At 38.6% G+C, this 14108-nt stretch overlaps 1 protein-coding gene across 11 annotated transcripts in view; it reads right to left on the minus strand.

The window, feature by feature from the left end:
• MAGI2 (membrane associated guanylate kinase, WW and PDZ domain containing 2) overlaps positions 1–14108 on the minus strand; it is a 705904-nt gene that overhangs the window by 231040 nt on the left and 460756 nt on the right. For all 11 annotated transcript variants that reach the window (XM_066550916.1, XM_066550914.1, XM_066550924.1 and 8 more), the window contains 2 exons: positions 13824–14039; positions 6596–6809 (listed from right to left, as the gene is read on the minus strand). In XM_066550916.1, coding sequence (XP_066407013.1) covers positions 6596–6809; positions 13824–14039 — 430 coding nt within the window. The remainder of the gene's footprint in view (positions 1–6595; positions 6810–13823; positions 14040–14108) is intronic.

Consider the following 14108-nt stretch of genomic DNA (forward strand, 5'->3'; position numbering starts at 1 on the left):
TTAAACCAGAAATTTTGCAACCCATTCATTGTGGGATGCTCCCTAAGCTCTTTGCACACATGTAGGAAGAGACACAAAAGGAAGTTGTCCTCTGGCAGTGGTTTGCATGGCAGCAGCTGTGAGTGCCAGCTTGCCTTGCATTTCACCACGTGCTCAGAGTTTGTGGTCCTTAAGAGACCCAAGTTTGGGAGTTCCTATCCTCTGAACCTTAGATGGCCTTGGGCAGTAGATAAGTGCTTATGCACTCAGCCTAGAGACAGTGGCACTGCCTCTCTAGGCATTCACAGGAGCAGAATATGCTTATGCATGACTTTTTGGGGAGTTTACAAATGCCTAAAGTCTCCTATGGTAATTTCTGCTGTTGAAGTAATTCTGTTTGACTGAGGCAGTTTAATTTCTGACAAAGAATGGGCTTCCCCTCATGTGACTACAAAAATTACATAGCTAATTGTGTAGGATTTGTCTCTCTTCAAGGGAGAGCCACCTATACAGAAAAATTTATCTTACCTATCATCCAGCAGAACCACCTAAGCATAGTGACATAATGCTGGTCTTATCATCTCCCCAATGGCCTCAGGCTGTCTCTCCAGATGGGTCCTGGTGTTTTGACAAGTTCTGTGACTTATCTGTCATGATAATGGAGATGTCTTGGGCTGTAACTGTGCCTCTACAGTGGTGCTTTGGCCTAGACCAGGAGGTCACTTTGCGAATAAACCTCTCCTTCAGTTATCTTCTTTTTCACATTAAGTGTTCTCCAGTCTTGTAAGATTTTCACTTGAATTTAAACCAAAGGATGCACAGCAGGAGCTCACCTAGTGTGAGTCACCTACATTCACAGGCATGCAGCCCACAGCACCTGAAGAGATCTAGAAGCTGTGGCTGCTGGTTCATCAGTACCAAGAGTTTCACTCTGCAGTCTTCTGATATTGCTAATTTAGATATAGAAATGGTTTAGATCAGAAGGAGCTCAGACTGGTTTTAACTCAAATCTGGTCTGGTGGATGGAGTTCAGGCTCCAGAGGTTGTAGAAAACTAAGTGCTCTCCCAGAGTTCAACTTTCTTTTCCATTTTGTCTGAAAGGAATCCAATGTGGCTACACTGAAATGTGAGCCAAATCACAGTGTGTGAAGACAGCCAGAAGATTTCCTTCAAAAGTGGACTCCTGACACAAATTACATGCTCCTGCAGACATAGTTTTGGATAACTGGAGACATATTTACCGGTAGAAGCAGCTGTATTTTGGCAAATTAATTCTGCCCTTATATATGGACAGGATGAATCAGCCTCTGGAGATAATTATCTCTCTCCATTGACCACAGAAGGAGTCTTGGCAACTGGTGTATGTTAGATACCTAATGCTATATGGCAAGCCAGGTGAGCTGATTCTTCTAGTTCAATAAATACAAAGGAGAAAAGTTATAACAACACTACAAATATCAGAGGAAATGTGCTGGAAGATTAATTCTGCAGAGCACAGCAGCAGAGACCTTTGGGGGAATGACTAGAAATAAGAAAGTAAGGAAAGACAAGAGGAGTTAAGCTGGCAGTTTGACCTGGATGTCAGCAGAGATAAAAACAGCAAGTGAGAGCAAGGGACAGCACACCACTAGTACAGACTGATAATGTCTTTATAACATCAATAGACAGGAGAAAAAAAAAAAAAGAATTCATCATTCCACAAATTCTTTCCAGTTCTACCATCTTCATGTTCCTAATTAACTTGTCATGAGGCAAGGAAGTGGTCTCAGGAGAAAAGATCCCTTTTGGTTTCTTTCAGCTGCCTGTCCTGCTGTATGTCATGTTGAAATCCAAAGTGCATTAGAAATCTGATTTTTTATGCTGACCAAAACTGACAGATCCAATCCAACATATAAACAAAGAAAACCAATTATAATGATATTTACAAGACCCCTGATGGATCAGAATTGTCTATGCAATGTATCTTACTGATACAAGTTGGGCTTGTTTCCCAAAGAAAAATCCCATCAGAAGTGAATATTATAACAGTATGTGGAAAAAAAAAACCCAACAAAAACCTTCATCCTAATTGCTACTTAATTCAAGTAGTAGAAATACCCAGACAACCAAAACATTTCAGTATTATAGGCTGATACTCTGATGTAACATACTCACAGAAGTGCTGAACTAACTTATAAAAGTTCCCGTAGTTACTGCAGGATATGAAAGTAATCTTGAGCAGTTAGAAGGGTACACTTCTACCCAGTACTTTTAGTATCTTATAGTACAAAATATAATAATGGTGTATCCAGGCTTAACTAAAATATCCTGCTTTGTGATGGTGAAGTGATCAGCAGTCAGGGACAACTAAATATATCATGGTTCTGCAGGTAAACAAGATGCTGCGATAAATGTTATTCCTGCAGTCAAAAAACTTTCCTGCCTTAAAAACTGCTATGAAGAAAAACTGATCCCAGCGAAGTCCATAGCAATATTCTGGTAGCTGTACTCTTCAGATATCACCTGAAATTGCACCAGCTGTATTAAAAAACTTAATGGATGTTTTTTACAGTGAAAAGGAGAGTCCTTGGCAAAGGACTATTTTATAGCTGTTTTTCAGTCTTTTATGATACTTTCATAAAGAAAAAAAATCTTTAGCAACTAGAAAAGATATTGCAACAGGTCCAAAAAAGCAATGCTGACTATACTGTTTTAAGAAGTAGGTGTTGAATTAGTAAGAGACGGAATGTCTTCAAGATGTACGGGAAAGTGTTTTGTTAAACCTTGTGTGGCCACATTCTCCTAAAATTCATCCACACAAGTAAAAAAAGATAATCCTTTAAAGATGTTCTATTGTGGTTTGCATTCATTTTAGACTTTTCTCTACTAAGAAAATCATTAATGCAGTATAAGCAAAGGAAACTACACATGCTTTTGAACAGTATAGAGTCAAATTGCTTTAGGTTTCCTGTCCTACTGTCCCTTCAGGCCTTTCAGAGTTCTGCTGCCTATGTGTGGAGAGAAGGCTGGAGAGAAAACCAATTCTGCCTTTTATAAAAGAGTATTAAATTGTGTAGTCAACTGTACAGGACAGTCTATGATGTAATAATGTAAGGGTTGAAGCAAGATAGTTGGGTGAGGGCCACATTTCAGGCTGACTGCACATGACAGCATGTGCACCTAGAATCCTGGTCCTTTCTTATTTGCTTCAGCACTGCACTGGACCAACACAGCAAGCCCTGATTGCTTAGGAGCTAACAACCACACCTGCTGACTTTGTGAGGACAACACAAATTTGGGTCCCTAGTATGTGATCTGAGAGCTATTGGCAAGGCAAGGTCTGAAGGCTATGGGGAATCACAGCCTTTCCTTAGCCTGGGAAAGGGAACAGCTAAAAATCAGTGACGACTATGATTTATTTAAGCGTGCCAAAATATACCACATTTATCAGCCATATTTAAAGCATGAAAGAAGGAGCAAAACTGGAGTGTTATTTGATGGCATTCCAATTTATATACAGTCTGTTAATTATTGCATGTTCTCATTAGCAAATGTTCTGAGTGAAATCAAATGTAAGAGATGGAGTCCTATTTGTGTAGTGTGTGCCTGTATTTGAAAATTCAGATTCATATGTAAGGGAGGCTGGAAACAGCCCAAGAAATGTACTTGGGCTGAAATGTACTTCTTCCTGAAAAACACTGGTAAGTATTATGTTGCAAGAAGAGATGCTCATGTTCTGTCTGTGAACGCTAAAATAGGTAAACATAAGGTCATGCACCTATGTCAGAAAGGGAATGAAAGGAAGAAACAGAGCAAGACATGCTTTAAAATACAACCATCCTCTGAATCATTCAGTGAATCTGGTAGATGACATGATTTTTTTTTTTGTAGTCCTTGAGGCAGAGGAAGTTCCTTCCACTGTGCTTTACAAAAAGTTAAATGAACCATTAATGATTAACAAATAAATAATCCTGTCTATAGACAATTATCTTTCCCCTTATGAAGTCACTTCCTCTCTCACTGTAAATCTGCCACACTATTCTGATGGCAGTTTTGATAAGTGAGGTCACACCTGAATTTTAGAGGTTAGTTTGAGGTGAATGAATGAAACTGCTGCATGAAATCTAGGACCTTTGGGTATACCTGTGACAACCTGGAACCTGAGATCGTTTGCTGCTGGAAGGCTTTAGCGTTTAAAGGCACAATTCACATGAGCCCCAAATAAAGCAATAAAAGATGCTGCCTAGTGTGGCTTTTTCTTCCCCACTCATTGTGATGTACACTTTAAAAATGTTTGTTTTTCATCTATTATTTAATAATCTAGTACAATCTTTACTACTGTTCAGGGAGATGTTGTTAGACAAATAGGTTTTTGTTGTCTTTTTATCTTTCCGTTTTTTTGTGAAAGCAAATGGAGTCTCTTCATGCCATTAACCAAAGTGACTTGTAAACAAAGAGGCAATTTAACAGCATCCCCACAGCATTACATTCCTACTTAACCCTGCAAAGGCTGTGCAACGTGAAAGCTCAAATGATCAGAGAGTTGTTCCTTTTGCTAGGATTCTAGTAAATAGTTTAATACTTTTACAGATATCTAATTGCACTTTTTTGCAAATACATTGTTCAAGATTATAATCCCAAAAGCAAGAAGCCCTTACAACAGACCTTATATCCAGTCTGCACCTCTGATTGATTTCTTTGCTTTACATAACATTCATTTAGTGGAAGTGAATGATGAGCATTGTCAGAACTGTAGTGTAAACCAGAGCATTTCAAGGAAAGGAAGTGAGATGTAACATTAAAGGAATTTGAGGAGTGCAATGGCTGCTCTGTAGAGCATCAGGGCTATTTGCTTTCACTGCAAGTGTTACAAAATATGTATTTATTTTCTATTAAATTACCTCCTGCAGTATTTACTACTCTCACAGTTTGGGGTGTTAGTGATCTACCCATTACCCCTTCCCCTGTCCCCCAAATGTACCAAAGGTTATTTGTTAAAAGTAAAATAAAAGTGTCATATAATTCAGTCTGCTTTCTGTCAGAGCATTCAATACATGTGGAAAAATTAAATTTGGGAGTAAGGTAAGAAGGAAACAAGGGTTTCAACTAGCCCTGAGGTCATCCTAGCTCTTCTCTGCTTGCTTGGACAAATTATAATTATTCTTTCTCTAGAATAAGCACATTTTTGCCCTTTTCAGCAAACACACTTATGTTTTAATAGTTACTGCTATTTTCAGCCTTGTACATGCCAGAAGCTATAGTTGGTCATGCCAGTATTCATTAAAAAGTCACATGCACAAACTTTATTCTTAACATTTGTTTACACTTCATGTGATAGTCACAACATTTTAAATTAAATACAGGATTCAAAGCATAATTGACACCACCAAATGTTGTTTTCACCTACTAATAATCAGAATAACAGATAATGCTCCAAACTGAGGCAGTTCCTTAAAGCAAACATAAATGCTCCTTCTACCTCTATAGTAGATTTCTACCAATGAAAATGTTGGTTTTTCCATTTTTTTTTTCTTTTGAGGAACAAAATGTTATACCAACCCAGAAACTAGATGTAGTTTTATCCTGGTAATTTACAATAATCAGAATCATAGAATGTGCTGAGTTGGAAGGGATCCATCAAGATCATCAAGTCCAACTCCTGCCCCTGTGCAGGACACTCGATCACACCATGTGCCCAAGAGCATTGTCCAAACCTTCTTAATTCTGTCAGGCCTGGTGCTGTGAGCACTTTCCTGGGGAGCCTGTTCCAGTGCTCAACCACGCTCCATGGTGAAAAACCTTTTCCTGATATCCAATCTAAATGTCCCTGACTCAGCTTTAGGCCATTTCCTTGAGTGCTGTCCCTGGTCACAAGAGTGAAATCAGTGTCTACCCCTCCTCTTCCCCTTATGAGGAAGCTGCAGACTGCAATGAGTTCTCTCCCCAGTGTCCTTTTCCCCAGGCTGAGCAAACCAAGTGACCTCAGCTGCAACTCACAAGTCTTCCCCTCCAGACCCCTCACCATTCTCATGGCCCTCCTTGGAAAGCTCTCTAATAGCTTAATGAGAGCACATAGGGCATAAAGAACTTTCATATCCATTACTTCAATGAGTTTACTAATTAGCAACAGGTATATATAGTCTGCCAACAGGGAAAAGTTTCCACACATAACTAATTCTCCTTATAGTTGGTTATTTTACTATTTCTATATACAGCATGGTCTCCCTCTACTGTTCATTAGCTAGCTTTTAGTCCACTCATTTTCCTTTCCTTTAACTAGGAAAAAGCTTCACCCTCTCCACCTCTGTCCACATAAGGAAGGACAAAACCTGTGATTGTGTTACTTTCCCAGCAGAAAGCACCAGAAGAGCAGAAAGGCCTTGCTTTTAATAGAAGAAACAAAAGCTTTAATTCCTACCATTAAAGGAAGCAGACCAGTTACCCATCTTAAAACCCAGCAGGCTTCCATCTAATTCACTAATGCAGGAATTGCCACCAGCCCTCAGAAGCCCTGACAGCCAGAACATTCCTGCTGTTTTAATGAGGAGGAGTGCAATGCTCCACTTCACCATACAAACCCTTTTCCCACCCAGTTAAATACAATACAGCTATTAAAAATAGAAGAAATAAGACTTACTCAATAAAGTAGACTTCCCCCTTTTCTGTATAAGCCATTTCCCAGTTATCAGGCAGTGGGCCCAAGTCATCATTCTCTTCAGGTTTAGTCTGTTTTGTTACATCCATATCCTCCTTTGCTTCTTCAGGCTGACCATATCCTGGTGCAGGACAAGGCTGGGTGGTAGATGCCTCACCCGAGACAGCTGTACTCTTCTCTTCATGTTCACTTGATTCTACAAGAGAAAAAAAATTACAGGTTTTGGATATCCAAGTTAATGGTGAAGAATTTATGGGGTGCAAGTCTCTGTGAACTGCAAGCCTTGAAACAAAGAGAAAAATTCTGTTTGGTTTACACAAAGGTTCCTCTGATGATGCATTTTATTCGGAACACAATAAAAGAAAACAAATGAATAAAACCAAACTGAAACAAGTTTAATAAAGAGTTCTGGCTCCTGGCTCATTCTGTCCCAGGAGTCCTTCCAGACTAGCAGTAAGCTCTGAGCAGAAGGCAGCTTCATATCCAGCAGCTCTACCGTCTCATGTCTTAACTTCTCAAACTATACTCATAAACACATATATATACACATAAAACAACTACTCCACTGTTTTACTACAGACTACAGATCCTTTTCACTTAAAAATGTATGTGCACTAATTGCTTTATGCATCCATATATCAAATAAACCAACGGCATCCATCAACTCATAGCAATGTAGTAACCATATAGAAAGTGGTTGTGATTTCATTGTTGATATGACCTGTAGGAGGCTTAGCTTCCCAGAGCCAATACCAAATGCTTCAGCATATCAACACTGTAGTGTACAGGAAAGTTCACAAAGATGACAATTTATTAAATGATCTAACAGTGCACCCAGAGCAAGGAACTATGCAGATACTTGTGTGAAACATGTAGGAAGGTGGAAGACAGCTTGGGTGAAATGTTCTAATTAGTGGTGCTTACAACAGCAAGAAAGAAGAGCAACAAAAAGTTAACAAAACTGTCCAAAAAGGCCTAGATTTTAATTAACCCACAGAATCAATAAATGTGCTGTTATGGCAAGCAGTGGTAAGAGAGAAAAGGTTTAGGAGAACTAGTAAAGATTGAATAAGCAATACTAAGAATACAAGTAAAAAATTCTAATGAAAAAGAAAAATAGTAAGTATAATCAAAGATAATTTTAATTAAGTCATTAATTTGCAATGAGCTGCTACTTGAGGCAGAATTGTACAAAAGGTGAAAACTAGATTAAATTGTTAAGGACGAGCACAGAAAAATAACAGCAAAACAGGACAGTCAGTCTAGAAAGTGAGATATGGTCAGGACATTAGGGCTAACAAGAAAACTTTCTGTAAGTGTAATAATAATAATAATAATAATAATAATAATAATAATAATAATAATAATAGTACCAAAAGCAGATTCTTTCTGCTATGTGGGAGGGAAGGAGAGCTAATAAATTATGACGCATAAAAACCCCAAGGCAATTAGTGCTCTTTTTGCCTCAGCCACTGCTACAAAAAAAAAAATCACCTGTGATTAAATGACTAACATAATTAATATCAACAATGGGGCTAAAGAAGGTGGAGTGGGCAGAGAACAGGTCAGGTGAAACTTAGATGACCTAACTGTTCTCAACTGGCAGAGCTGGATGAAATGGAACCCAGGGTACAGAGAGTACCACATAAGCAGACTCATGGAAAGTAACACCAACACCTTCCAGACTTCATGAAGAAAGGAAACTTGGAAAGGACAAACACAACCCTGGTTTCAGCAAAGTATATATTATTTGGGTTTTTAGATAGTTATATATTCTTAATTTCTGAGTACCTAAGTTTCATCTGAATGATTTGCTCAATTAGGCCATTTTGCCTTTTTGTAAAAATAAAAATAAAAGGAGGAGGAAGACACATGAAACTGTAGCTGCACATCTTTCTCTTTTTATTTCCTGGGATGGGAAGTAAGAATCAAACCACTGACATGTAAACTTTTCAGAGGTCATAAATATTTGTCAAGACTTTTCAGGAAGAAATTGTATCAAACTAATCTTTTTTCTTTACATGACATAGTAAAAGGTGCTGCTTCTTGGCCATAAATGGTATATACAGCTTTCATGATCTTAAAAAAATACTTTTGACACTGACACATCAACCCTTCAGAACAGCATGAAAAAACTCAGATTCAACCTTGGAAAGGGTAATGATCTACAGCTCTACATCCACATGCAGCACATGTTGGTAAATCTTAACTCATGTTTGCACTATGTGGAATTACAATCTTTTTATGCTGTTTGGAAACATGAATCTGTCTTTAGCATTTTCAAATATGTAAAAGCTTCCTGCAAAGCAGAGATGATGTACAGTCCCCACTTCTCCTGAGAATAGGACAATGTAATAATTGCTGAATAATTTTTGGGGTGTTTTGTTCTTATCTCTGCAAAGCAAAAGTCCTCATCTACTTGAGGCATTATTAACAGATCTGTGAGTTGTATTCCTGAGGCTGGCTGCAGCCTTGACCACATCTCTACCACAGGAAGGAAGACATGCAGATTAAACTGAATATAAGACAAAGGTCACATGGCAGATATGAGCACAGCAGAACAAATTCATTTGGGGCAGAGATGAATCACACACAATGACTATTGATCAGCCAATGTGTCTGAAAAGCACAGATGTGGTGACACTGCTGTGCCCTGGGATTTTACCATATCTTTAATATGTGTTCTTCCTCAAGATCTTATTTTCAACAGGTCTGAAGGGGTCTGATTCATGATTTTCAATAACTATATTAACGAAGCCCAGCCATAATAATGACAGAAAAAAAAAAAGAGTGAAAATTGTTTCTATTATTTACAGTCTAATTCTTGAAACTTGCCATCTAAACATGCAAGAGGACCTTGTCACTTTATTCCTTTATTTTAATGCCACAGATTATTCATGCAGAGAAGTTCAAAAACTTAGTGTCTTCATGCAAGAGAACCAACTAATATGAACCAAGTAATCTCAGGAAAAAAAAAAAAGCAATTTATGGGGTGGTTTTAGCAGTTCTGAATAAAAATATTTCACATCTTTATACCCTTATTGTATCAAATTGATAATTTCTTAAATTCTGTACAAGAAAGAGTCCATCCTTTTAAAATAACTGTTGAATACAAGAGTAGTTCAACTTATGTTTGCCAATATATGTGAATGTGTCTTCTTGTAAAGGTATAGCTTTGCAGCCTTGCAGTTTCTCCCTTTTCTATAGAGCTGGAGCCATATTCAGGTCTTGGTGCTTTTGTATGGAGGCATTTCTCCCCCTGACTCCTGACACAGTGAGAGACAGGAGCTGACCTGGGCAAGGAAAGCAGGAGTCATGGAGAGCACAGAGTATTCTGTGGGTCACAGGATGTGACTTAGTTGTGATAAATTGAGTTTAAAGAACCTAGAAAAATCAATGGATACCAAATTTTGTCTGTTTTTAAATTTTGAGTGTATTTTAAATGTGTATGTTTTTTGAAGCCTTGTATGTTTTTTTTTTCATGCCTCTGGCTGTCTTTGCTGTGTAATAATAAAACAATAAACTCAACATGTTGCCTGGGTCTAGTGCAACTTGCATGGTGATTGATGCATTGGGACTCTGGTCTTTTGTTCATTCCTCAGGCCTGGAATGATAATTTTGAAACTTTAAGTCATATCTTACGCCTCAATTAATTTGAGCCTGACAGAACTTCATTCTCTGGGTGCAACTTATCATTGCTCAAGTACTGTCAGAATAATGCACATACATAAGCATGCTTTCAATGTGAAAGTGATTCTTCTGGAGTTTGGATGATAAACTTCATCAGTCAGCAGTAGAAAGCAAATGTGACATGACCAACACAGTGTCAAAAATACTGATGCTGGTTGTAAAGGAGACCAACTCAATCCGTTGCAGACATTAACAGTGACAGCAGCAAAAACTGCTGAATGTCTGACAAGTTTCTGGTTACCCTTGATCAAGACTCTTTTTACCTCTTTGGTCAAAGCATTAGTTTCATTAGTTTTGCAGAAATCATTAATTTCAATACAGTGTGTGTGTGTCAGGGAAATCTCCTCAGGTGCAATATCTCTCACCCAGTAATGTGTTCAATTGCACTAAGCGTAAAAAACCCAATACTAAGTCTAGACTTGCCCATCCTAACAGTTAATCTATAGATTATGTCTCCCATATGTTTCTTGGCAAATAGTAAAGTTCTTCATTTAAATTTAGCCATTTAAGCTCTTTTGTAGCTGTAGGCTGAATTAATAATTCTAAACTGTAGAGGTGATCCCCTAAAATGTGTATCTAAAACAGCTATGATCTCTTACACTGTGAAATTTCTTTTTTCTTCTTATTTTATATCAACAGAGCAAAAACAAATAGCTCAAACAAAAAAGTAAGACATTTAGGCATATAATTTACTAAAGCTGGATGAGATAAATCCCATCTCCCAAATTATACTATTTTGTCCTGAGAGAACTTGATCCAGGATGAAGAGTACTCCATCCTAAAAGGGCCAAGAGCCAAAGCACTGAGAAAGATTCCTGGTGGCTTTAGGGCTGAGGACAGAGGACACAAATCAGAAAGAATAAACATATTGGGTAGACAGTTATGGTCACTTTGTCCATATACAACTGTCTCAGGGAAATCTGATGGACGTGAAGCAAGGCATATGGAAGGTATTAATGAAAAATTGCTAAAGCTCAACACTAGCACAGATTATGCCAACAGACACTGAAAAGCTGCCTGAAAATTCAGACCAAAAGCACAAAAATCCCTGTAAGCACAGATATCACTTAACTGGTTTGATAAGGATGAGTTTCTTTTCTTCAGAATCATCTTAGATCTGTTACTATTTCAGCCTCATGGTCCTATGTGTTAGAGAGGTACTTGAGTTGACAGGCTTGGATATGCAGTTAATAAGCCATTAAATTGCTGAGCATCTATAAAAAATGAATCAATGTTTCAGATGTCCCAGGAGCCTTATAATTAATAAAAGCCTCCTCCTGGAAGTGAAGTATTTAAAATAGAACACTCTTTCTAAAAGAATTGGCAATAACAAATGTCATACCTTTGCTGATTCTTTATAAAAACTAAAATGCTCTCTCCACCAGGAGTTTAAAAAGAAATAAATTAATTAAAATATTCTGGTTTTCCTGATTGTTTAAAGACACAAACTGCAAATGCACTGACATTTTAGAGGTGACTAAGCCTCTGTCAGCTCACAGAGAAAATGACTGCAGTAGCAGGGTCTGTGGGAGCCACACTGCCCAACAAAGGCAACACAGCATGTATGTACAGAGCTGCTTTGCTACAATCCCCAAAGTCCTCAATCAGTGTAACTGAACAACAAAACACTGCTTATAAAAGCATGAGAGCCAACACAGGCACTGCTTGTTCTGCTGGCCACACCAATAGGATTTACTCTGGCAGGGAGAGGAGGGGGAAGAGGGGGTGGGCTGTCTTACACTCGTGCTCGTGTATTTCATTCTGTTACACAGCACATGCCAGCGCCTGCTTCTTGTGGGCTGCCTCGTCATTGTTCACACAGAATTTGCCTGGGAGAAGCATATTATTGGTGTAGAATTCAAGGAAAATGCAGGTAAATATTGCCTCTTGATCCACTTGGAGCTGAAACATATTGTCCTGGAAATTGCTGCTCAGCAATGGTCTCCTATGTGGCACATTTTGAATAACTACAAAGAATGATCTTTCTAACGATTTCTACAATACACATCAGAGACCAAATCCTGCCTTTGCCTCTTTCACTGTGGAAGTATCCTGGCAACAGCAGCAGTGCTGATGTGAGGAGCTCCATCCTTTCCTGCTTAGCTGTGTAGGAAGGGCACTAAGTGTCAGAGAAATGCCAACAGATGCAATCTTGTGTGGCAGGGATGAGCAAGGCTTGTGCAGCATGTGGTGGCAGTGGCAAGGGAGCAATACTGCAGCCCTTTGGAGAGCCAAGGGGAAGAACCAGACCCACTCTCACCCCACTGCTCCTGGACACTCCTGGTAGATGGGGATGGGTTCTGCCCAGGAATTTTCCCTTATATGTAATGTTAGGCAACAGCTAAGGGAAAGTAATGTGGCGAAATCATCCTGGATGGGAAGATATCAAATTCAGTATCCTTTGTAATGAATCAGGAATTAAAAGGGTATATATAGTCTTTGCAATATGAAATACCTTCTACAGAGCTTAGATGATGAGGCAATAGGTTTTTTGTTCCACAGTTACCTATACTATTTAGGTCACTATTAAGTCATTTTATCTTCTCATCCATGTGATTGTCACAAGACTTCTACTTTAACAATCTGAGTTTCTAAGTTTACCAAAAACGATTCACAGCAATATTTCTCAGAGATATAAAAATTTGAATTCTTTAATTTTCCACATGAACAAAACCAAAATAATTTTTTAAATTCTATTTCAGGATAAGAATTATTAAGTTCAGTAAAATATTGTTTTACTGAGAGGTGGACGGGGAAATTGATTGCCTGCTTCAGAATAGGCTGGAGTGCTTTCACTCAAGATACCAGCCAGTACCCAGAACCCTTTTTTTTTCCTGAAGCACTGTGATTGAAGAAGTAAATCAACAGCTGTCTTTCAGATGTCTTTGACATCTGAAACCCTTATCAGCTTTATAAAGGCTCTGAAACATTCCTGAAAAGCGTCCTCCAGATGGTATTGCCAGGTAAGTTTTAATGGCACTGCCACACCTTTGTTAATATGGTGACTTTAGTCTTCCATTATATTAAAAATTCTTCATGATAATTTACAAAATTTCATTTCATAAAGTTCTGAACAATCTTGTGAGTGTCACCATTTGAGAACAACAAGACCCAAAACACAGAGACTATTTATCTGAACAAATTGCAGTTCTCTAGACTCCCTCTATAGTCAACAGAGAGGAACAGGCACTTGTGAATGATTTCCTAACATGGAAATCTAAACCAGGTCACAATCCATGCTCAGAAAGAAGGTATTTTTCTCTTTGGTCTATGAAGAGGGTTCAAAGAGACTAGTTCAGAGACAGAAATCTTTACAGTGGTTGAGGTAAGTGAGATGACTCCTCAAAATATAGGTTATGTAATTATTTTAGGCTTCAGAGAAATCCTAATATTCAGGATTCCTGCCTTTCCCTCTTGCAAGAACATCCTTAACTGAACATGCATATTCTCACTGCAGAAGGAGGTAACTGAGGACTCTGAATAACAGAAACTCACTGCAAAGTAAGAAGGAAGAACAGACCTGGTGTTACTGTCACGTCATTGCCATTGACCACAGGTCTTTCTTCCTCTTCTTCCTCTGGTGGTTCAATGCCTGTCTTCTCCATATTGCTCACAGATTTATTCCTTTTTCGTTTGCCTTCAGCCCCTGGAGTGGCACCTGGGAGGATCTGGTCTGTCACATTTAACAGCAGCGGAGCCGGTTCTGCTGGAGGCTTGGGAGTGCCGTAATAGTTGTCTGCAAAGAGAAGAAAAGGAATAACACATGAGACTGCAGAAATGCACAGGCTGCTGCTGCTTCTTTTGT

This window comes from Molothrus aeneus, chromosome 5 (genome assembly GCF_037042795.1).
Source record: "Molothrus aeneus isolate 106 chromosome 5, BPBGC_Maene_1.0, whole genome shotgun sequence".
Lineage (NCBI taxonomy): Eukaryota > Metazoa > Chordata > Aves > Passeriformes > Icteridae > Molothrus > Molothrus aeneus.